At 36.3% G+C, this 23691-nt stretch overlaps 2 protein-coding genes across 2 annotated transcripts; one reads left to right on the forward strand and one right to left on the reverse strand.

Annotated features, from left to right (window-relative positions):
* Nucleotides 1-381: 381 nt before the first annotated feature.
* On the reverse strand, nucleotides 382-954 carry LOC139188653 (uncharacterized). Its single transcript, XM_070806302.1, has one exon. It carries the CDS (start codon nucleotides 952-954, stop codon nucleotides 382-384), a length of 573 nt encoding a protein of 190 aa, XP_070662403.1.
* A 13958-nt stretch (nucleotides 955-14912) lies between these two features.
* Nucleotides 14913-15680, forward strand: LOC114827434 (uncharacterized). The gene is made up of 3 exons (XM_070806303.1): nucleotides 14913-15042; nucleotides 15208-15486; nucleotides 15595-15680. The coding sequence occupies exons 1-3, from the start codon at nucleotides 14913-14915 to the stop codon at nucleotides 15678-15680; spliced, it is 495 nt and encodes a 164-aa protein (XP_070662404.1).
* The last annotated feature ends 8011 nt before the right edge of the window (nucleotides 15681-23691 follow it).

Below are 23691 nucleotides of genomic sequence, written 5' to 3' on the forward strand. Positions count from 1 at the left end.
AGAGAAAAGTTAGGGAACTTCCCTGTTTGTAAATGTATCTCTGTTTAGCAAAGCATCCAATGGATGTGAATGGTGCACGAATGATCAACTTTCACCCAAATATGACAACAATGACAACAATGACCAACTTAATCTCATCCAAACTGCAAGCAAACATGCTGCAGTACACCACTTTGTTCGAATTTTCTTTGTCGAATTGGAATAGAGAGCCAGACCTGCAAACAGAGCAAACATCAACGAGCAAATAAGTAGCAGCAGCGAAGCAATCTAATGGAAAAACTAACAAAAAATAAAACTTAAAGAAAGAAAACTAATGAAAAGAAATTGGGTTACCTCCCAATAGCGCTAATTTTACTGTCTTCAGCTTGACATGACAAGGAATCACTTCATATAAAATGGATCAGTTAAGAGAATTTTGACAGAGGCAAGCTTGGTTGGAGGTTCAGTTAAGAGAATTTTGACAGAGGCAAGCTTGGTTGGAGGTTCGAAGTATGGCTTTAATCTCTGACCATTGACTTTGAAAATAGTACCATCGGTAGGATTTTTAATCTCCACTGCTCCATGTTCAAACACCTTTAGCATAATGAAAGGTCCATACCACCGAGAACGTAATTTCTTTGGAAAGATACGCAAGCGAGAATTATACAATAACACTTTTTGATCAGGTGTGAAAGACTTGCGAAGAATAGATTTGTCATGGTACAACTTAGTCCTCTCTTTGTAAATCTTAGCATTTTCATATGAATCATTACGAAGCTCTTCCAATTCACTAAGTTGTAACTGCCTCTGAGAACCAACCTTTTTCATGTCAAAGTTGAAGGTTTTGATAGCCCAATATGCACAATGTTCCAACTCAACGGGTAGGTGGCAAGCTTTCCCATAAACAAGCCTATACGGAGACATGCCAATAGGAGTTTTGAAAGCGGTTCGATAAGCCCAAAGTGCATCATCCATCCTTGGAGTCCAATCCTTACAATCTGGACGAACAGTTTTCTCTAAGATTTGTTTAATCTCGCGATTAGAAACTTCAACCTAGACGCTGGTTTGAGGATGATAAGGTGTGGCAACATTATGAGTTATTGAATACTTCTTCATCAATGATTCGAATGGCTTATTGCATAAATGAGTACCACCATCACTAATTATAGCTCGAGAAGTGCCAAACCGAGAGAAAATATTAGCTTTAAGGAACCGAACCACAACAGCATGATCATTTGTTTTAGTCGTAACCGCCTCAACCCATTTTGACACATAATTGACAGCCACTAAAATGTAGAGATTGCCAATGGATGGAGGAAATGGGCACATAAAATCAATACCCGACACATTAAATAATTTGACAACAAGAATATTGCTTAAAGGCATCATGTTCTGATGAGATATATTTCTCATTCGTTGACAACGGTCACATGAAGAGCAATATACATGTGAATCACGAAAAGTAGTAGCCCAATAGAAACCCAATTGAAGAACTTTTGCAGCTGTCTTTTTGGCACCAAAATGCCCACCACATGCATGACTATAGAAGAAAGAGAGAATGCTCTGAACCTTATGATCAAGAATGCATCTTTGAATTACTTGGTCAGAACAATACTTGAAAAGATAAGGGTCATCCCCAAAGAAGTGCTTAACCTCTGATAAAAACTTAGATCGATCTTGCTTATTCCAATTATCAGAAATTGTACGAGTTACAAGATAGTTAACGATATCAACGTACCAAGGTAACTGTGAAATTGAAAATAATTGCTCGTCCGGAAAAGATTCATTCAATGAAACTTGATCGTCAACATGGTCTGTAATAATTCGAGACAAATGATCTGCAACGACATTTTCGGAACCCTTCTTGTCTCTATTTCAAGGTTGAATTCTTGTAACAACAACACCCAGCGGATCAAACGAGGTTTTGCATCTTTCTTGGACATTATATGCTTCAAGGCGGAATAATCAATGTAAATTATGACTTTGGAACCAATTAGATATGAACAAAACTTATCTAATGCAAAGACCACAACCAATAACTTTTTCTCTGTAGTAGAGTGATTAATTTGAGCATCGTTCAAACTTCGACTGGCATAATAAATGACTGATGGAAGCTTGTTTAACCATTGTCCTAAAACAGCACCAACAACAAAATCGGATGCATCGCACATAAGTTCGAAAGGCTGAGACCAATACGGAGGGTAAATAATTGGTGCAGACGTCAACAGATGGTTAAGCTTAATGAAAGCCCCCATACAAGCATCATCAAAGATAAACACAGTGTCCTTGGCAAGTAAATTACAGAAAGGTCGAGAAAGTTTGGTAAAATCTCTGATAAACCTCTATCAAAATCCCTCGTGGCCTAGAAACGATCGAATAGCTTTTACCGATTTCAGATGAGGAAGGCCAGCAATCAAATCAACCTTTGCTTTGTCTACTTCAATACCTTTACTAGAAATCACATGGCCAAGAACAATTCCTCGAGTAACCATGAAATGGCACTTTTCCCAGTTTAATACTACATTGGTCGCCTCACATCTTTCAAGAACAAGAGATAAATGATATAAACACTCATCAAATGAAGACCCAAAAATAGAGAAGTCATCCATGAAAACCTCTAAAAAAATGCTCAACCATATAAGAAAATATACTCATCATGCACCGTTGAAATGTAGTTGGAGCATTGCACAACCCAAATGGCATTCTTCAATAAGCAAACGTATGATAAGGACAAGTAAATGTAGTTTTCTCTTGGTCCTCGGGAGCAATGGTAAATTGATTATATCCAGAGTAACCATCTAAGAAACAATAATGGCAATGACCAGCCAAACGCTCGAGCATTTGATCAATGACCGGGAGAGGAAAATGGTCTTTTCTGGTGTCATCATTAATTTTTCTATAATCAGTGCAAACATACCAACTAGTGGTCATTCGGGTAGGAACAAGCTCTTCTTTATCATTATTCACCACTATAATTCTAGACCTTTTAGGGACAATTTAAACTGGACTAACCCATGTGCTGTCTGAGATGGGATAGATAACACCAACATCCAATAATTTCAATACCTCATCTCGAACAACCTCTTTCATATGTGGATTTAATATTTTTTGTGGTTGGAAGATAGGCTTGGAATTCTCCTTAAGATGAATGCGGTGCATACACATACTAAGGCTAATACCTTTTATATCCGCAATGGTCCATCCCAAACTCGTCTTATGTTTTGTTAGAACTTCCATCAATTGATTTTCTTGCATACTTGTCAAATCAGAAGCAATGATGACTGGTAGAGACTCAGAAGGGCCCAAAAATGCATACTTCAGATTAAATGGTAATTGCTTGAGCTCAAGCGCTAGTGGTTTCTCAATCGATGGAACTAATTTTGACTTGGAATGAGGAAGTGGTTCAAATTGAGGTTTCCACTTATTAACATTCATAATAGGGGTAACATCAAGAATTCCATTGATCATGTTAACCTTGTTGTCTTGATCAAAGTCCATGCCAAAATGAGTCAAGCATGTCTTAAGAGGGTCATCCGAAGATGTTTGCAAAAATGAATCATGAGTGAATCTTTCAATCATATAAACAGTTAACGAATCAAGAGAATCAAGACCTTGTCGGCTTGCTTTAAATATGTTGAATTCAACCTTGATATCACCAACTCCTAGCGTCAACAATCCACTTCTACAATGAACAATAGCATCCGCAGTAGCCAAGAACGACCGCCCAAGAATAACAGGAATTTCATGGTTGGGATTTTGGACAAGTTATGTGTCTAAAATAACAAAATCAGCATCAAAAGTGAACTTTCCAACTTGTACCAACACATCCTCGACAATTCCACGGAGATTTTTTATCAATCTATGTGCAAGTTGCAGTGCAATGGTGGTTGGTTTCAGATCACCAAGCAGAAAAGCAAAATAAGGCAACAGGTTGACACTTGCTCCTAGATCAAGCAACGCCTTTTCGAAAGTATGATCACCAATAGTACATGTGACAGTAAGGCAACCAGGATCTTTATATTTCCGAGAGAATTTTCTAGTGATTACCGAACTAACCCGTCTAGCAAGAAATACTTTCTTATGAACATTTGACTTACGTTTCGGCGTACAAAGCTCCTTGAGAAATTTAGCATACGCTGGGACTTGATCAATTGCATCTAACAAAGGAATAGAAATCTGCACTTGTTTGAATAACTCCAAAATCTCCTTGTAATTTGAATTCTTCTTGGATGATGTCAATCTTTGAGGAAACGGAACTTTAGGCACATGAGATATGGATAGATCAGATTTGTTTGAAGAATGGATTGTGCACTTTTTAGAAGTCATTTGATTGTAAGATCAATGTTTTTCACCCCTCTCATCATCGTTGTCTTGAGAATCAAAATTTTCATCACTCTTAGACACGACCACCACGTTATTTACTTGTTTACCACTTCAAAGAGATATAATTGAATTAACTTATTCATGGCCCTTTGGATTGGTCACCGGCTGGCTTGGAAACTTACCATTTTGCCTCTCACTTATTGCATCAGTGAGCTATCCTACTTGAGTTTCTAGCTTCTTAAGTGAAGCTTGAGTAATCTGAATAGAAGCCTAAGTTTGTTGCTGGAAAGTTTGAGTGCTTTGTTGAATGCAAGTTGACTTTGTGCAAGGGCAGCTATACTATCCTCCAGAGACTTAGATTCAGAAAAACCAGTTGCAATCCTTTGAGGCTTTACATTACCTTGGGTAAGATTCAATATATTCCGCTGATTTGCATAACTGAAATTAGGGTGATCCCTCCATCTTGGATTATATATATTTGAGTACGGATTGTGCTTCGAAGAATACCATCCTTGTCCAACAAAATAACATGATCATTTTCTGAACAGATTGCACATATATCAGATTTGAGAACTTATTGAGAACTTTTAAGTGATAAGGTCTTAATTAGTGCTTCAATATTCTTGTTCATGGAAGCCATCTCCACTTGCAGACCATCATTAGAACTTATTACATATGCACTTCTTTTTGCCTGGCATCCCCTTATATTAAATTGCTGTGAATTCTCTGCAAGTTCCTCGTACATTTCAATTGCTTTCTCATGACTCATCTTCATTAGCATACCTTTGCAAGCAAAATCCACAATGGCTTTATTCGGATCATTTAATCCCTCATAAAATGCTTGTACCTGTTCATCCCCAGGTAGATTATGATTAGGACAATTGACAAACAATTTATTAAAGTGATACCCACGCCTCATGGAATGAATCGCCATCTCTTTGAACGAAGGATTCTTGTGTGCAGGGAAAAACTTCCTTATGAACTTTTTAGCCAATTGTCCCTAAGCAGTGATGGAATTAGCAGGTAATGAACGCAACCACTTTTTGGCTTCCTCTTTTAAAGAAAAAGGGAATAAAATAAATTTAATCTCATCGGCACACAGTCCCCTAATGTACTGCGTTTTGCATATGTCAAAGAACTCTTGAATGTGTGCATAAGGATCTTCTTTTAGAGATTTTCCATTGAAGTGACGAAGGATATTGAGCAGCTGAGGAGATAACATACAAGTTCCATCAATATTAGGTTGGAATGCAATGCACGAGGGCTGATCCAAGTCCTAGGGGTTAAAAGACTCCCTCATCAGCCTTCTAACCGACATAATTTCCCAATCTTGTGCGGCCATCTCTGATTCTTTTTCAGAAGTTGGTGGAGTTTCAAACACCTCTCCTTGAGATAAATATTTCCGTTACTGGTTTCATAAAGTCCGCTCAAGTTCGTGATCAATAGGATTAAGTGCTAGATTGAGTGATCGACGTCCTTGCATCTACCAGAATAGAACAAAACTGAACAGTACCTAAAAAAACAAACAAAACTTAAGAAAGAAGAACACATAGAAGAAAGCAGAAAAGAAAAATCACTAACAAATATAATTCTAAACTAACTATGATAAGCAACAATTAAAGTTTAAATTAGAAAAAGTAATCCCCGGCAGAAACAGCGCCAAAAGCTTGATGTGAATTTAAACTAACCTATTAAATAGATTAATTCAAACAAAATTTACTTGCAAGTGCACGAATCAGTTGTAGTGGAAATATGTAAATACGATATCGAATCTAACAGAGTTGATTTAACAATTTAATCCTATAACTATTACTTAACAAATTGAAATAAAGATTGGGTTTGTATCGAAGATTAATTAAAATTAACAATGATTAAACAGAAATATGATTGAGAACAAATGTAAGAAAACACTAAGGCTTTGATTCCACCACTAATTGTCATACCCTAATATCCAATTGTCAACTCATGAATTATCAAATTAATGAAAACAACTTCCGTGCATATGTCCGTGGTCAGGTACACATGCCAATAATTTCCCAAATAGTTGTGAATTTTACAGTAGTCAGGCTTAAACTCAACTATTTCTACAGTCTCTATATCTATGGTCCGGTATACACAAACATGTAGAAATCCAATTAAGCACAATGAGAAACAAATTAACCACTTATCAACTTGGTCACGTCAAACAAATAGCTAATTTTCTAGGAAGCCACACAAACCAATATTTGTCTACGGTCGGATCAAAATATAAGTTCATGATTCTCATTCACAAAGCATCAATAGAATCCAATTCATGGTCAGAAATAAATTAATATGCAAATAATTTCAATATCAAAATCCTAGGCTATGGTCAAGCACAAAGAACCAAATATGAAAATTGCAATTCTACTAGTGAATGAAAACTAATCATCAATATGAAATTCACGAATTAAACAATCAAATAACTAGAGTAATCATAATTAGGGCTTCCTCTTAGCCTTAGCTAAGAGTATAGAACCCCATGAACGAAGAATTCATCGTAGTCCTATGGAAAATGTGCATAAAATAAAACTTGGAAAGAACCGAATTGCTCGTGCTCTGTTGTTGCCTTCTTTGTTTCACGCCAGAAAGCCAAGGAGTCGGAGTCTCCTTGTTCAGCTGCTCTTCCTCCTTTTTATCCGTGCCTCTCTGTTCCAAGTTCTCTAAAAAATAGGAATCCAATTCAAGTTGAGATTCTTATTTTTAAATCATCTCCACAGCCTCACTTAAAAGCCACTGACTGGAATTTGGTTTTTGGGCCACATAAGTAAAAAAGAATCACCCCACCTATTGGTCTTCAACCTAAGAATAAAATAACTTTAATTAAATGGATGAAGCCAATGTAATTAGGAAGACTAAAACATATAGGATGTATTAAGACCATGTTAAATTCCACTTTTATCAATAAGCCTCATAATCCTTATAAATTACAAAACTAAAGTAATTTACTCCAAATAATCAGAATCAAGCACTAATAAATATAAATATAAGGGTAATAAATGTAATAATTCTGTGTCCATCAAAAACCTCGCTCTCTATACTGCTGTTGCAGTAGCACATTGGAGGCATGAAAGGTGTCGAAAGTCTTTTCCAACATATCTTCCTCAATGATGGTTTTCCCACAAAGCTTCATTTGGGAGCTAATTCTAAACACTGCAGAGTTGTACTCAGCAACCGACTTGAAATCTTGGATCCTCAGGTGTGTCCACTCATAACGAGCCCTTGGAAGAATCACCGTTTTCTGGTGATTGTATCTATTTCTTAATGCCTTCTAGATGGCTAATGGACCTTCAACTGTTAGGTACTCTCTCTTCAATCGTTCATCAAGGTGGCGACGGATAAAAATCATGGCCTTCACCTGATCTTGAGAGGATCCATTGTTTTCCTCTTTGATGGTTTCTTTAAGATTTCCTGCCTCCAGATGGATCTTGGTATCCACTACCCAATTAAGGTAGTTATTCCCAGTAATATTTAGGGCAACAAAATCAAGCTTTGCCAAGTTTGCCATCTTCCTTTTCTGAAAAAAAAAAAAAAAAAAAAAAAAAAAGAGATGTGTAAGAACTTGCAATAATATGTATTCTGGAGGAATGTATTGTTAGAACTTCTGGTTCTTACAAATTTGTTTCATTTTGATCTTCAGGCCAAAATGATAAGCACTCGAAACTTCAGGCTCAAGATTTACATAATTAATGAGGAATGCGATTGTCCCGCACCACTCTCATTGAAACAATATAGCATAGGATGGGCGATTATACCACACCACTCAAGAGCAGGAAAATTAAATATACAGAGTAGGGTGGGCGATTATACCGCACCACCTGAAAATGCAGTTAAGATTAAATATGTAGTTCAAGATAGGGGATTGTTATATTGAGAACTAGGAATAGGTACAGTGCTAGCAGATATTGGAGAAGGTACATCAAGTAGGTGAGGCAGGGGAGGAAGAAGAACAATCAAATCCTTGGAGGAAGCTTTTTTTTTTTTTTAGGCAAAGGGAAATGAGAACTGGTTAGGGTTATAGAGTTGTGCTGATAATGTGTTATAAATAGGCAAAAGTTAGAGAGATAACCTTTACTAGGGATAGGAGCGAAGCAGTGCAATTTATCATACTGTTTAGTTTCATAACTCTAACACAAAAAGATTGCAGGTAAAGAGAGGAAGAAAGGGATACTGATATTATTGTTTTCACTTCTTTTCTTTTGCTGTGTATTGTGATTACACATGGAGTGCTCTTTATATAGAGCCACATCTGTGAAGGTTTACAAAAATTGAAATGATTGTCTTTTGAAAAACCTCACATATCAACAACAACACAACTATTCTCAAGCCTTCTTGACTATTAGCTAAAGCATGTGGGCATACATTCCCACAATTTTTACAACAATTTGAAAACAATATGGGAAAAAAAGATTCGTAAATAGGGTTTTGAACTTGAAGAATATTAAAATTTAATAAAAATTTAGATTATATATTGATTTTAATTCTTTAATGCATACTTAATTCAAATTTATATTATATTTTGTTTTAATATTTAATAGATATCTTATTGAATGTCTCCATGTTAATTTTAAATTTATTATTATACACATTTTATTTCATTAATTTTATTTAACTTCTTCTAATTAGTGTACTTAAACTTCCATAACATAATATATTTTACTAAACTAATGTACCAAAATATCTATGCCTAAATATAGAGTAATAAATTAGTGGCACATAAGAAAATATATGCAAAAAAATAAGTGCACCAAAAAGTTTGTACCTAAACATATTATACTAAACTTGTGTATTGAAATGTCCGCATCTAAATATATTATACTAAACTAGTGTACCGAAATGTCTGTACCTGATCATATTATACTAAACTAGTGTACCAAAATATATGTACCTAATCATATTATACTAAACTAGTGTATCGAAATGTCTGCACGTAAATATATTGTAATGTATTAGTGGCACATAAGAAAATATGCAAAAACGTAAGTGTATCGAAAAGCCTCTACCAAAATATTTTCTTATATAACATATTTACCATAAATTGGTGATGGAAAATGTTCACAAATAAAAGCTAATTCATTGGAATTTCAAACGAGTATTAAAAATTACAATCTTTTTCCTAAAAATTTTAAATAAATAAAACAACACATTGAATACGCATGGTGACATTAAATAGAGTCTACAGACTAAAATCAATTTTTAATCCTGTATAAGACATTTGTCTAAACTTCATTTTACGTAACAATTAAAATCTAGTTTTCTATTCATGAAATTGCTACTAAGAAGATAGAAACACCTTTCGTTAGTAGAATTTTTTTTTATTTTCTAGTTTATAACAATTTTGTAGGTTTGATTTTATGGTGCTCTTCCAATTTTTTGTTTTCCACTCTTTATAAATGACTCAATGAGCATCCAATTATTATAGGGTTTTAGTGGTGAAAGCTAGAAGCTAGAATTCTAAATTTGTTATTTATTTAAATAGGTCCCACGTTGCCCAGGACTAAGGCTAGGGCTAATGGAAGGAGACGGCGCACAGAAATCACGCGATCTAGTAGAAGGTGTTGCATGGAGATGATGCGATTTGGTAGAAGGAGGCTTCGCAAAGAAGATGACTAAGATCTTGGTGGAAGGTCTTAAATGGGACTAAAGCCCAAAACTACATATAGCCCATCAAATCTACACCACTACCACGACCATGAGCATCCTTTCTTTTTGAAAGTTTTTTTTATTTTTATTTTTTTATTTTATTTTTTTTATTTTTTTTATTTTACAACTTCTTTTGGAGAGTTTGAATTATATAAATTTAAATTTGGGTAATTAATTTTATATTGTTCTTTAAAAAATATATTTTAAATATGTATTTCATATAAATTTCTGTATTGTGTCTTTGTTTTTAGAAATTTGACGTATCCACGTATCGTGTCCTGTCGTATACATGTGTCCATGTTCGTTCGTTGTAGGTGGAAAATAATGAAACATGAAATGCATATGATTAATTGGAAAATGGATTGGATGCTCTTAAGAAAAATAAGGATTTTCACACTTCAAATTTTCTATGTTTGGAACTTACTAACAATTTTATTTTTTATTCTCGTTTTATTTAGTTGATTGAAAAAGAGTGCAAATAACTTTTTTTTTTTTTTTTTTGCTCTCACTATTTTGTTTCTAGTTAGATTTTCAAGTTTAGATTGAGGACGGTCCTAATTGGCTTTCTGAGATGTTTTTGTCTGAGGGTATTGACGCTTGAGTTTGTGATCATGACGTGCTAACGTACGGTACATTTTCCCTTATACATATTTCATTCATGTTATTAGTTATTACTCGGATCCTTCATAATGCAGTATATACCCTTTCTAGTTTCTTATTGATGATTTTTTTTTTTTTTTTTTTTGGTCAAACTATAAATTTTATCATATTAGATGTTAGATTAGTCGCAAGCAAAGTTTGAACTTACGATGTCATGCAATGACTCAACATCTTTCCACTACTATGGTAAAGGGTCACTTGCATTCTTATTGATGATTTTCATAAAGGAGTTTTGAAAGACTAGTTTCTTTTTCGATCGTGCCATTTTGTCTGGATTTGTGAATAAAAAGTTACATATGGTTATAAACCAAATGATATGGTAATTAATCGTTAGACTGCAGAGATGTAGACCGGAAAAAAGGTAAGGCTAAGGAAACTAAATTTGTAAATCCAATTTTGTAAACCAAATGATATGGTAATTAATCGTTGGATTATTACTTAAGTGTTGATCAATTTGTTTAGTTCTTATTGGTGACACATCATTTCATTTACAAATTTAGTTTTTCTAATATTACTCAGTACTTAAATTGTGTACTTCAATTTATATATGCATAACCAACTAACAAAAGATAGTGATTTTGTGCAGATTTGGTGGTGCCGACCCTAGCTTTGGCTGAGGTTGGTTAGTCGTTCTCCCTTCCATCTCTATATCCCCTCTTCCTTCCTTTGGCTGCGTTTTCCCCTGCACTCCATATCGATTTGCCCTTTTCTTCTTATCCCACCGGCATCCCTCTTCCTTGTTCATCCTTACTCCAATCTGCATCCATGGTTCACTGAGATGTTGTGTAGAGCTTCAATACTTGCACATGCTTAGGTGTTCCCAACACCACCTCTTTATCTTTGTCTGTCGTTGCTGGCAATGTTGCTCGTGAGTTTCCACAGGCTTCTTTATTCTGGTAGCTGGATTTCTTCAATTGTGGCTGCATAGCAAGTAGTGCTCGGGGTTGGATGCTACGATCGGCAAGTCGACGTGAGGTTGGAGGTGTGAAATTGGGCGGATTGAGATGTACAGTTGAATCTGCGGCTACAGTTGACTTCTTGGCTTTCTTTAGTTTTTTCTGTTTTGGGCCCAAGGTGTTGATTGGGCTTCGCTTTGTTTGTTTTGCTGGTCCATTTTTCTTGTTTATGTATTTTTTGTCGTTGGACCTTTGGTTATAAAGTTTGTAAGTTTGCTTGTTACTAGTGGTAATATTTTACCTTTTTACCAAAAAAAATAAAAAAATTGTTTGTGATTTTGTTTCTTTGCACTTCCCGTTTTACTTTATGATGTGCATATGGGGTGGGATCGATCCTGCACATTTTTTCAATGGAGAGAACAGAGAAAGTATGTTACGACAAATAATTACTTTATGCATGTGCATATGGGTAGGGACCCTGAACATTTTTTCTAGGTAGAGAACAGAGAAAGTATGTTATAACAACGTACGCGAGCACACGGTTTCGTTCATGGTCGCTGTCAATTGACTCCCCAATTATTTTTTTTTTTTGAAAACAATATGAAGGAACAAGATTCATGAAATTGCTACTAAGAAGATGGAAACGCCTTAAATAGTAGAATTCTCTTTATTTTCTAGCTTGACATCTCTAAAAGTTTAATAGGTTAACTTTTTTCTGGCTTGTATACATTTGAACCATTCCAATTGTATGATGATGCTCTTCTAATTTCTAGTATTGTCTTCCACTCTTTACAAATGACTCAATAAGCATCCAATTACAGAATTACTATAGAGTTTTAAATGGAGAAGAAATTTCATACAACAGAGATTTTATTTTGTATCCCGAATAATCACATATAAAAAGATCAAAAAGAGATCAATCACAGCATTATATGACTTGAAAGTCATTGAAATTATAACACACATCACCAAGAACTCACGGGTAGAAATACAAAACATTTGCACTAATTGGGTCATTGGCTCATATGCTATATGGTGGGCTAGGGTAAACGTGGCTGCTGACGATCTTCTTGGCATTTGAGGTTTCAGAGGCTCCAACACCAGCACAAGTGTCTGCAACAGACCAAAAACATTGCACAATTTGATAAAGCATCATTCTTTTTACTAACCTTTTCTTCACAGGGAAAACGCTCCCGGCTTTCGGTTTGAACATCCACGGTCCGGCCTTGTTGAATTCCATCATTTCTTCTTGAGAAGGGTTATTCATTTCCACGTCTTTTTTTTTTTAGAAAACTTCATTTTAATCCCTAAATAAGATTGCTTTTTCAATAATACCGTATGTAAGATTAAAAACTAAAAATAGTCCTCCATGTCAGATTATAGTATTCCATGTCACATTTAATCATTTTTTAATAAATTTATTGCATTTTTATGAGGATTGAAGAATTGAAACCCTTTTCAAGTTTAAATAGGCAAAATGAACAGAAAAGGCCAAAGAGGGTTGATGGCCGAAACGTTTATTCATGGACCATGTGACATCACTCCGTGTCACTTTTTTCCTAAGGGTGACAATTTGTAAACTTCGTCAAATTCGGCACCATAATGTGTTCAATAATGTTGTTCATACCATATTATTATACCACATTATGTGATAGCTTAAGTGTACAACTTAGTTGTAATATTTTTCCTATTAAGCTTTATGTTCATTTTTTGCTTAAATCTCAATAATTTTAATCCTTCCCTGTCATCTACCTTTCATCCCGGCCTCCACAGTCCCACGAAAGATTGACAAAAGAGGCTGTCATCATCCATGATTGGTACTTGTATCCAATCTTCCTCCTTTTGTAATATTCCAGAAGCAGAAGAGAATAGAAGAGAAAATATCGTATCCAATCATTTTCCCTATCTTCAATGCCGATGTGATTAAAAACGCAGTGAAATCCAAAGTTTGGCTGAAAGGCGTAAAAACTTGGATTTAGAGACAAAATATAACAATCATAATCAATCGCCGGCAGAGGGGGAGGGCACAATCAGTCGCCAGAAAAGAAAGGTCACTGTGGAGGGAGGAGAGGGAAGAGGAGGCAAAGGCGAGGATAGAAAGCATGAACATTACGGTTTTATTCATTTCTTAAAAAACCTATCAAGAAAAATTAATTTTTTCTTAATTAATGTGATTATCTACTTTAGTTGCCACAAGATCTTTTTTAGACTGACATGTCTATCTATTTTAATTGTCTCATAAGATGGCATGAAATTATGAAATATTTAGATGAAAAGAATAGAATTACTCTATTGGGTTACTTATTTAAAAAAATTTAGTTCTTTTACGACATAAAAATAATTCAAGAAACTTTGGCCTTTTTTATGTAGCTCGTTATTCAAACTACTTGAAGGCAACATCAACAAGTGGATGCTTGGAGCTAGTTTCCAATAGTTTGATGCCATCAGGTTGAAGGGAAAGGGCATCAAAGTGTAATTAGGATCTATATAATTCTTATATTTTATTTGACTTTATCGTTTATTACTATATGATCCAAACTCTTCAAAAGAACCAATCTGCGTTTCCATTAATTTGGGACATGATAAATAAATAAACATGCGAGCCTTAGAAAAAGGTCTCCTACGTACGTCTAACAAGACGTGTGGGACAGGGCCACTGTATGCATCCTTTCTCTCCCTTGTGAGAGTGAGGGTTTTTCTCAAGTGTTTGTTTGAGAGCAATTCCACACCTAAAGATTTTGCGCCAATAATCAACGTATTTATCCACTCAAATGAACAGTAATAGACCCCAGTGAACAGTAATAGGCCATAACATCTCCACCCCTAAAAAAATGCGCTGGCACCCAGTCTAAAAATGCATTGGCACAAACGATCTCCACCCCTACAAAATGTGCTGGCATCCAGCCCATTTAAAATTTTTTATAAAAGAATAAATAAATAAAATAGTTTTAATTTCGGATAAGATTTTTAACCAATCACATCATGCCACGTGTCATTATCCAAACGTACTATTTTGTGAATAGATTTCCGCTAAGATTTGCAACCAATCCCGATGTGCCACGTGTCACTATTTGTTTACAATAATTTAGCCAAAATTACGATAAGATTTTCAACCAATCCCAACGTGCCACGTGGCATTGTCCAGAACCTCATGCTTTCTTTTTTTTGTCCATATAAACCCTACATCTCTACATCCATCCTCACACCAAACTCAATCCTTCTTTTTAGCTCAGAATCCTTCTTCATCGTTTTCAAATCTTGAGTTTTTTTTTTACAATGTCTTCTTCAAGAATAGTGCGTAAACAATTTGTGGAACAACAGAAAAGATTGTTGGCACAATAAGAAGAATTGATCAATCTCGAGGAAGGTGGAGGTGGAGATGAGGCTTTCGCAATGGAGGAGGACTCAGATGATGACCATAGAAGGCAGAGGACCTCATATTCCCGCCGTGTCATGGAAGTTGTGGGTCAGATAGCCAAACCCAGACGTGCCGTAAACTTCGATAGAAAAAGGGAAAGACAAGGTAAAGATCTCTTGGAAGATTATTTTATTCCCAACATCGTATTCCTTGATCATGTCTTTAGACGTCGTTTTAGAATGCAACGAAGTTTGTTCAATAAAATCATGAGTGCTATTTGCAACCATGATCCATATTTTGTGCAAAAAGAGGATGTTTTTTGTGTTCTAGGTCTTCTTCCAGAGCAAAAAATTATGGTTGCCTTGCGAATGCTTGCATATGGAGCATCTACAGATCAAGTGGATAAGATCGTGAGGATGGGAAAAACAACTGTTCTGGAGTCTCTAATGCGGTTTTGCTCTACAATTGAAGCCCTGTACACCAATCAGTACCTCCGGAAACCCACGCCAAGGGACATGCGAAGGCTTCTGAGGAAGGGTGAGATGCGAGGCTTCCCTGGCATGATTGGAAGCATCGACTGCATGCACTGGACTTGGAAAAATTGTCCAAGTGTGTGGCAATGAGCTTATGGTGACAAAAAATGAGCCAAAAATATCATTTTGGAAGCGGTGGCTTCATTTGATACATGGATTTGGCATGCTTTTTTTGGTGTTCCAGGAGCTCAGAATGACCTAAATGTCCTTGCTCAGTCTCCAGTGTTCGACGATCTACTGCAAGGAAAATCGCTGAAATGCACATATTAGGTTAATGGCACTAAATACGACGGACCATACTACCTTGCAGACCGCATTTACCCAAGGTAGGGTACGTTTGTCAAAACAGTGCCACATCCACAGACTGAAAAAGAAAAACACTTCGCAAAATGTCAAGAGAGGTGTACGAAGGATGTGGAACATTGTTTTGGCATCCTGCAAGCTCGTTCGGCGATTGTCAGGGCTGTAGCTAGAATGTTTGATGTCGAGGCTCTTCGATCCATCATGATGACGTGTATTATTCTCCACAATTGATGTGAAAGAGTCATACTGGCACGTAACCCGCCAGAATAACTTGATTGAGCACCAGCGAGGATTGCATGAAGGCAAAGATAATTAAAATGAGACTTGTGGTTGAAGAATAAAGTGTATTTTCTTTTTTAAGTAATCTTATTTAGTGTGTTTTTTTTTTAAGTTTATATGGTGAGGTTATGTAATTTTATTTGGTGTTTTTTTTTTTTAAGTTTATTTGGTGAGTTTAATGTAATCTTATTTGGTGAGTTTGTGTAATCTTATTTGATGTGTTTAAATAAAGTACAAAAAATAAATTTGAAATTGCATAAAGTTCTAAAAATAAATAAGAAATTACATAAGAAATTAAATAAAGTTCTAAAAATAAATAAGAAATTAAATAAAGTACTACAAATAAATACGAAATTATACAAAGTCTGTGGAGTTATGATATGTGGTGCTAGGATCTTCGTTGCTAGGATTTCTGTAGCTAGAACCCCCTCGACTTGTTTCGGCATCTCTTGCACGCGTCCTTCACACAACCTCTTTTTTTTCCAATGTCCAAAAATATTTTGAATTCAGAGACAGTCCTACTAGAGGCTTGTTCATAATAATGTCATGATTTGCTTGAGCCATCATTTCTTCTCTAAGCATCTCATTTTCTCGATGAGTGCTTCTCTAATCATTTCATTCTCTCGATTAACTATTTCTCTTTGTCTCTCAGCCGCCGCATCATGGGCCTTAGTAGTTGCTATTATTGTTGCCATAGCAACAGCTTTTTCCTCATCTCTAGCCTTTTCTTGTGCTATGTTCAGTTCACCTTAGCAAGCAAGTTCTTCCATATATTTAGTGTAGTCATTTTTGGAAGAATTACCTTTTTTCTTTGATGCCTTTTTACCTTGAGGTCTGAGGGACTAACGAGTCAGTTGGGTCTCCAGCACTTACTCAGGCGTCCCTTCCGTGTCTTCAAATGTGTTGGCTTTTTGTTCGGCTGTGTCTGCTTCTGGCGAACTGTGTAGACCCATGCCGTGCATGACAACTTCTGGACCAGTTGCCACAATTTTGTATCTAGGGCAATCTTTGACAATTTGCCAACATTCCCATTTGTTGAATGATTTGTTTTGGTTCTTTGCATTGTAGAATGCTTGTGCTTGTAGTGTCTATAAAAATGTGGGACATCTTCAATGAGCTTCCACGAAGTCATTTTTTTCTCTCAAAGTGTACAAAATATTGAAATGAAGAAAGTGTAGAAAGTGTACAAAATATTGAAATGTGATGTAAGAAAGTAAAAGATGAAGGTTAGGTATTTATAGAAAAAAAAATTAAAATTTTTTAAATCTTTTCTGTATTTTTATGTATTTTTTAAATAAATTTTAATGTTGTTAATTAATCTGGACCGTTGGATTTGAAAAATATTCCAATCCAACAGCCAACAAGCTGCCACGTGGCCAACAGTAATAATTATGACCGTTGGGCCTTTTTTTTGGGAAAAAACGTGGACCGTTGATCTATGATTGGACTGTCCAGTTTAAAAATGAAATTCAAATTTTTTTTACAGTTGGAAATCCAACGGTCTAGAAAAACTAGCCGTTGGAAATCCAACAGCAAAGAGAGGGCCACGTCGCCATGATCCAGATGATGGGTGAGTGCGCTGACAGCGGGCCCCACCGCTTTCATTCTTGTCTCCTACTCACGCCCACTCGCAAGTGAAAGCAACGCGCCAGCCAAATAGGTCGGTCCCGGGGTCATTTAAAAATGGGCTAGTCTATTGCCTGGCTTAGGCTGGGCACCATGCTAGTTTGTGGGCTGTAGTGGATTCACTGACCCCAGCTTGGTTTTTTTACTGGGTGCTGGCACATTGCACCTCCGGTGGAAGTGCTCTAAAGGTTTCAATTTTGTGCAGATCTGAGGGTGCCAACTCTAGCTTCGGCTGGGGTTGGTTAGCCGATCCTTCATTTCTTTGTCTCCTCTTCCCACCTTCGGCAACGTTTTCCCCTACTATCTTTTTCGTTTTGCCCTTTTCTTCTTCTCCTATTGGCGTCCCTCCTCCTTCTTCTTCCGTACTCCAATCTGCAGTCATGTTCTCCTGAGATGGTGTGTATTGCACATGCTCAGATATTCCCAACACCACCTTCTGTCTGCCTTTGATGGCAATGTTGCTCGTGGATTTTCACGGGCTTCTTTCTTCTGGTAGCCGAAATTCTTTTTCCAGTTGCTTGATTTCTTCGATGGTGGCTGTGTACCAGGTGGTACGAGTTGACATGTGAGTAGAGGTGTGGAATTAGGCGAATCTGGAAATACTGTTACGGCGGTGGCTGCTGCTGAATTCTCGGCTTTCTTTTGTTTTTCTATTTTAGGCCAACGATGTTGGTTGGGCTCTGCTTTGGTGTGTTTGGTTGGTCCATTTTGGCAAAAAAAAAACTAGACGTGTGGGACACGCATGTTGTGAGTACCAAAAATGGGAATCTCCTCAACTTGTTTGCGACCAGCCTTCTATTTGAGAAAAGGGGTGTGCTATCCACACACTCCTTTTTACTTCTCTCATACCTTTTGTTAATTTATGTCCTTTAATCTTCTTCAATTCATTCGATCCGACAACCGAAAATTATAAGCGTGTGAAAGAAGTAAAAATGGGTGTGTGGATATCACACCTCTTGAGAAAATCTAGTGACTTAATATCAGGCCATTTATACATTTATTTTTACTTTTAACATATTTTTTGTTAATTTATATATATATATATTTCAATTTAATTTAACGGTAAAAAAGTAAGAGAAATGTGTAAAAGATAAAAATTAAAAAAAAATTAAAAAAAAATTAAAAAAAAATTAAAAAAAAAACTGTGTAAATAACACCACTTATCATAAATTGATATAATTTTAATATTTTATATTGTAAGTTAAAAATTAAAACATCGTAACCCCTTTGAAAATCACCCTAGAGTGTGAAATATAGTTAACCTTGAATTAAATCATTTTCTGTTCTTCTATTAAATCTCCTCTGCCCATGACATCTCTCCAATTTCAGCCATGGAATTTGTGTTCGTTAATAATGTGACAATCAGTCATCAATTTTGATGTTTGAAAACCAAGGTCTAAAATATTGATATTATCCTGATATTTTTATCGAAATTTCCGTGTTTTTGGACTACTGATATTTCCGATATCATCGATATTTTAGACCTTAATAGGAACTCTATATGGTACTAAGTCACTCATGTATCTTACCATGCAATGTATAAAGTGTAAAATATTGTACTAATTCATTATATATAAATGATTATGGTGTGTTTAAACTTATTTCATTAATTACTACATATTTTCTACACTCACAATGTTTGCCAGCTCGCTATATAATCAACTTAAATCAGTTAAATATCATACAATACATTTCCTTCCAATTTTTTGTGATAAACTAATAGATAATTGACTAAATAAACATCGTGCAAAGTTTCAATAAAAATTTCCAAGTTTTTCTTACAATTTTCGTGGTTTTTATTCAATTTTTATCGATATCGATAATATCCCGATATTTCCATCGAAATTTTCATGTTTTTAGACTGCTGATATTTCTGATATTATCGATATTTTATACTGAAAACTAATATGATTCTAACAGTGAGTATAATACAATATGCTGAATAAAGGACTTTATGAAAGTGACGACGGAAAGGACTAAATTAACCTGCAACATATAGTCAAGTTAAAGGACGTATATTTATGAGTCACATATAAGTCCAAAAACCATCGTTTCAAACTATCTTTCTACAAATTAAGACTTGCACAAGTTGGTAGTCCTATGATAAATTAGATTAATATGTTTAACAAAAGAAGTATTATCTGATTTTACCAATCTGAACGGATACTAATTATGATCATAGTTTAAAATATTTATAATATCCTAATATTTTCATCGAAATTTCTTTTTTTTTGGACTACCGATATTTCCGATATCATCGATATTTTAGACCTTGTTAAGTCACTCATGTATCTTACCATGCAATGTATAAAGTGTAAAATATTGTACTAATTCATTATATATAAATGATTATGGTATGTTTAAACTTCTTTCATTAATTACTACATATTTTCTACACTCACAACGTTTGCCAGCTCGCTATATAATCAACTTAAATCAGTTATATCTATCATGCAATGCATTTCCTTCCAATTTTTTGTGATAAACTAATAGATAATTGACTAAATAAACATCATGCAAAGTTTCAATAAAAATTTCCAAGTTTTTCTTACAATTTCCGTGGGTTTTATTCAATTTTTATCGATATCGATAATATCCCAATATTTTCATCGAAATTTCCGTGTTTTTGGACTACCGATATTTCTGATATCATCGATATTTTATACCTTAATTAGGATGCAAATGCGATAGACAAAGAGAGAGGGAGGATGGGGGAGAAAAAAAAAAGGAAAACTAATGAAAATGGCTTGAAAACTTTAAGTTTTAATGATAAGGACAAAATAAAGGGTAAAGTGAATAGTACCATGATTGACTTTTTAGTGTAAAAATATGGTTTTTCGTTAAAGTGAACAGTACCAGATGCTTTTCATTAAAGTTCCCAATTAAAAAAGATAAGGGAAAAAAGAAAGATAACGGGGCTTTGAAAGAGTGTGTGCATGTAACGTATAAAAAACTTCATGAGAGCAAAAGCCCAAAGTGTTCACACATAAATAGACCACGGTCAAGAGTCAAGAGTGCCATGTAAGCACATCACGCAACGTTCACAGTGTGAACATGAAACCATTAGATTAAAACAACAGTAAGTAAACCACACAAAATTAGAAGGGAACAAATTGACAAGGCCCTACAACTCAATTGCATACGCAAATGAAAGTGACTAAACAATTTCACGTTGCAATTTTTTTTTGATGGAAAAGATAATCAAAGATAATCCTTGAGTAAAAACAATTTGAGGCAATAACCATATCTAGTATAATGAAAATTTTGTACATGGTGACATGAGAAATTTTGAAAAGTAGTCAAATTGTGGGCACGCAGAAGGTTTTTAGACCAATGATCAAATTTTTAGAATTTAACCACGCGAAGGGGATTCGAAGTGAGTTCGAGCATATGTCCGAGGAGGCCTCCAGCGGTTATATTTCTAAATCTTGACAGTAATAGCAAATTAAACTATGTCTATATGTATGTTGAAGGGCCCGTGCATGAGTGTCAACTGTCGAGCGGCAACAAACAAGGCAGACTGTCTAATTTTAAGAAAGCTAGACATGTCACTCACCTTAGATAGCTGTAGTAATTGCAGACTTTGATCAACATCTAGCATAATAATCCAACTGATGAAGCAGGTCTTGCATTTGGCAATTCAGAATTCATATAAGATCGAACTCCTTATTTATTTGTTTTTTTTTAAGTGTTTTTCTCGACCTAAACATGATAAATTTTACTAAATTCATGGTTTTTCCAAACTTGGGTTTCTGGGTTGTTTTAGTTCTAATATATCAGAACTTTTCTCTCATTTCCTCATATATTTTTTTTCTTTAAATTGTGTATATGGACCCTGTGAATCTCTTAGATTTTTGTTTTAAGGAAGAATCTCTCTTAAGATTTTTTATGCACATTTTATTAACCAAATCCGAATCAGCGACACAAAAGCCAAAGTGCGCACACTCATTCATTCTATGAAAAAACAGTAACATTGATACATTAAATTAAAACCAGATAAGCAAACCGCATGTATAATTTACAAAGGAAAAAAAGAAGCGAAATACACAGAATTAAGTACTTTTGGGAGGACTAGAAAAGCTGCTAAATCATACGCATTACAATGGTGTTTGATGTATAAGGTGATGAGAAGCGAGAATTAGAGAGCTATTAGGATTTTGGGGATTGGGATGCCAAAGCTGATGTGGAAGGAGGAGGATGAAAAAAGTGAACTTTAACAAAAACTCTCAGTATTATTTACTTTAACGAAAAATTATATTTTTACACTAAAAAGGTAATCATGTTACTATTCACTTTTCCTTTTATTCTGTTAAACTCAAAATTTTCAAACAATTTTCACGAGAACTTCCCAGTAGGTCACCCATCCTGGGATTGCTCTCGTGCGAACTCATTTAACTTCAGAGTTCCAATGAAACCCGAAGCCAATGAGCTCCCAAAAAAGCTGATGCTAGGTAGAGATGGGAATATACATATAAGGCTTACAGGATCCACTCCCTTCGGCAATGTGGGATGTTACAATCCACCCCCCTTAGGGACCCGACGTTCTCGTCGGCACACTATAGGCCAAAGATTGGCTCTTATACCAAATTGTCATATCCTAGCCCGGGCCCCCACCACATCCCATGCTCGACTCCACTGTAGCACGATATTGTCTGTTTTGGGCCCCGACCACGCCCTCACGGTTTTATTTTTGAGAACTCACACAAGAACTTCCCAGTGGGTCACCTATCCTAGGATTGCTCTCGCGCGAACTCACTTAACTTTAGAGTTCTGATGGAACCCGAAGCCAGTGAGCTCCCAAAAAGCCTCGTGCTAGGTAGAGATGGAATATACATATAAGGCTTACAAGATCCACTCCCCTGAGCGGTGTGGGATATTACAATCCACCCCCTTAAGGGCCTGACGTCCTCGTCAGCACACTCCTGACTAGGGATTGGCTCTCATACCAAATTGTCTCATCCTGGTTCGGGCCCTCACCGCATCCCGGGCTCGATTCTACCGTAGCACGATATTGTCCGCTTTGGGCCCTGACCACGCTCTCAGGTTTTGTGTCTGGGAACTCACAAGAGAACTTCCTAGTGGGCCACCTATCCTGGGATTGTTCTCTCGTGAACTCGCTTAACTTCAAAGTTCCGATGGAACCCGAAGCCAGTGAGCTCCCAAAAGGCCTCGTGCTAAGTAGAGATGAGAATATACATATAAAGCTTATAGGATCCACTCCCTTGGGCAATGTGGGATGTTACAATCCACCCCCTTAGGGGCCCAACATCATCGTCGGCACACTACCGGCCAGGGATTAGCTCTGATACCAAATTGTCACATCTCGGCCCAGGCCGCCACCACATCCCGGGCTCGACTCCACAGTAACACGATATTATTCGCTTTGGGCCCTGACCACACCCTCACGGTTTTGTTTCTAGGAACTCACACGAGAACTTCCCAGTGGGTCACCCATCCTAGGATTGCTCTCGCGCGAACTCGCTTAACTTTAGAGTTCTGATGGAACCCGAAGCCAGTGAACTCCCAAAAGGCCTCGTGTTAGGTAGAGATGTGAATATACATATAAGGCTTACAGGATCCACTCCCCTAGGCGATGTGGGATGTTACAATCCACCCCCCTTAGGGGTCCAACGTCCTCATCGACACACTACCGGTCAGGGATTGGCTCTGATACCAAATTGTCACCTCTCGGCCCAGACCCCCACCACATCCCGGGCTCGACTCCACTGTAGCACGATATTGTCTGCTTTGGGCCCTGACCACGCCCTCAAGGTTTTGTTTCTAAGAACTCACACGAGAACTTCTCAATGGGTCACCCATCCTGGGATTGCTCTCGCACGAACTCGCTTAACTTCAGAGTTCTGATGGAATCCGAAGCCAGTGAGCTCCCAAAAGGCATCATGTTAGGTAGAGATGAGAATATACATATAAGACTTACATGATCCATTCCCCTGGGTGATGTGGGATGTTACAACTTACACTTTCTCTTGAGCCTCTGCAATATTTGCCCTCATTGCCATCTCTCTCTTTCTCTCTCTCTCTCGATGTGTTGTGGGTTTCTTGCTCTAAGAAG

This window comes from Malus domestica, chromosome 10, assembly GCF_042453785.1.
Source record: "Malus domestica chromosome 10, GDT2T_hap1".
Classification (NCBI taxonomy): Eukaryota; Viridiplantae; Streptophyta; class Magnoliopsida; order Rosales; family Rosaceae; genus Malus; species Malus domestica.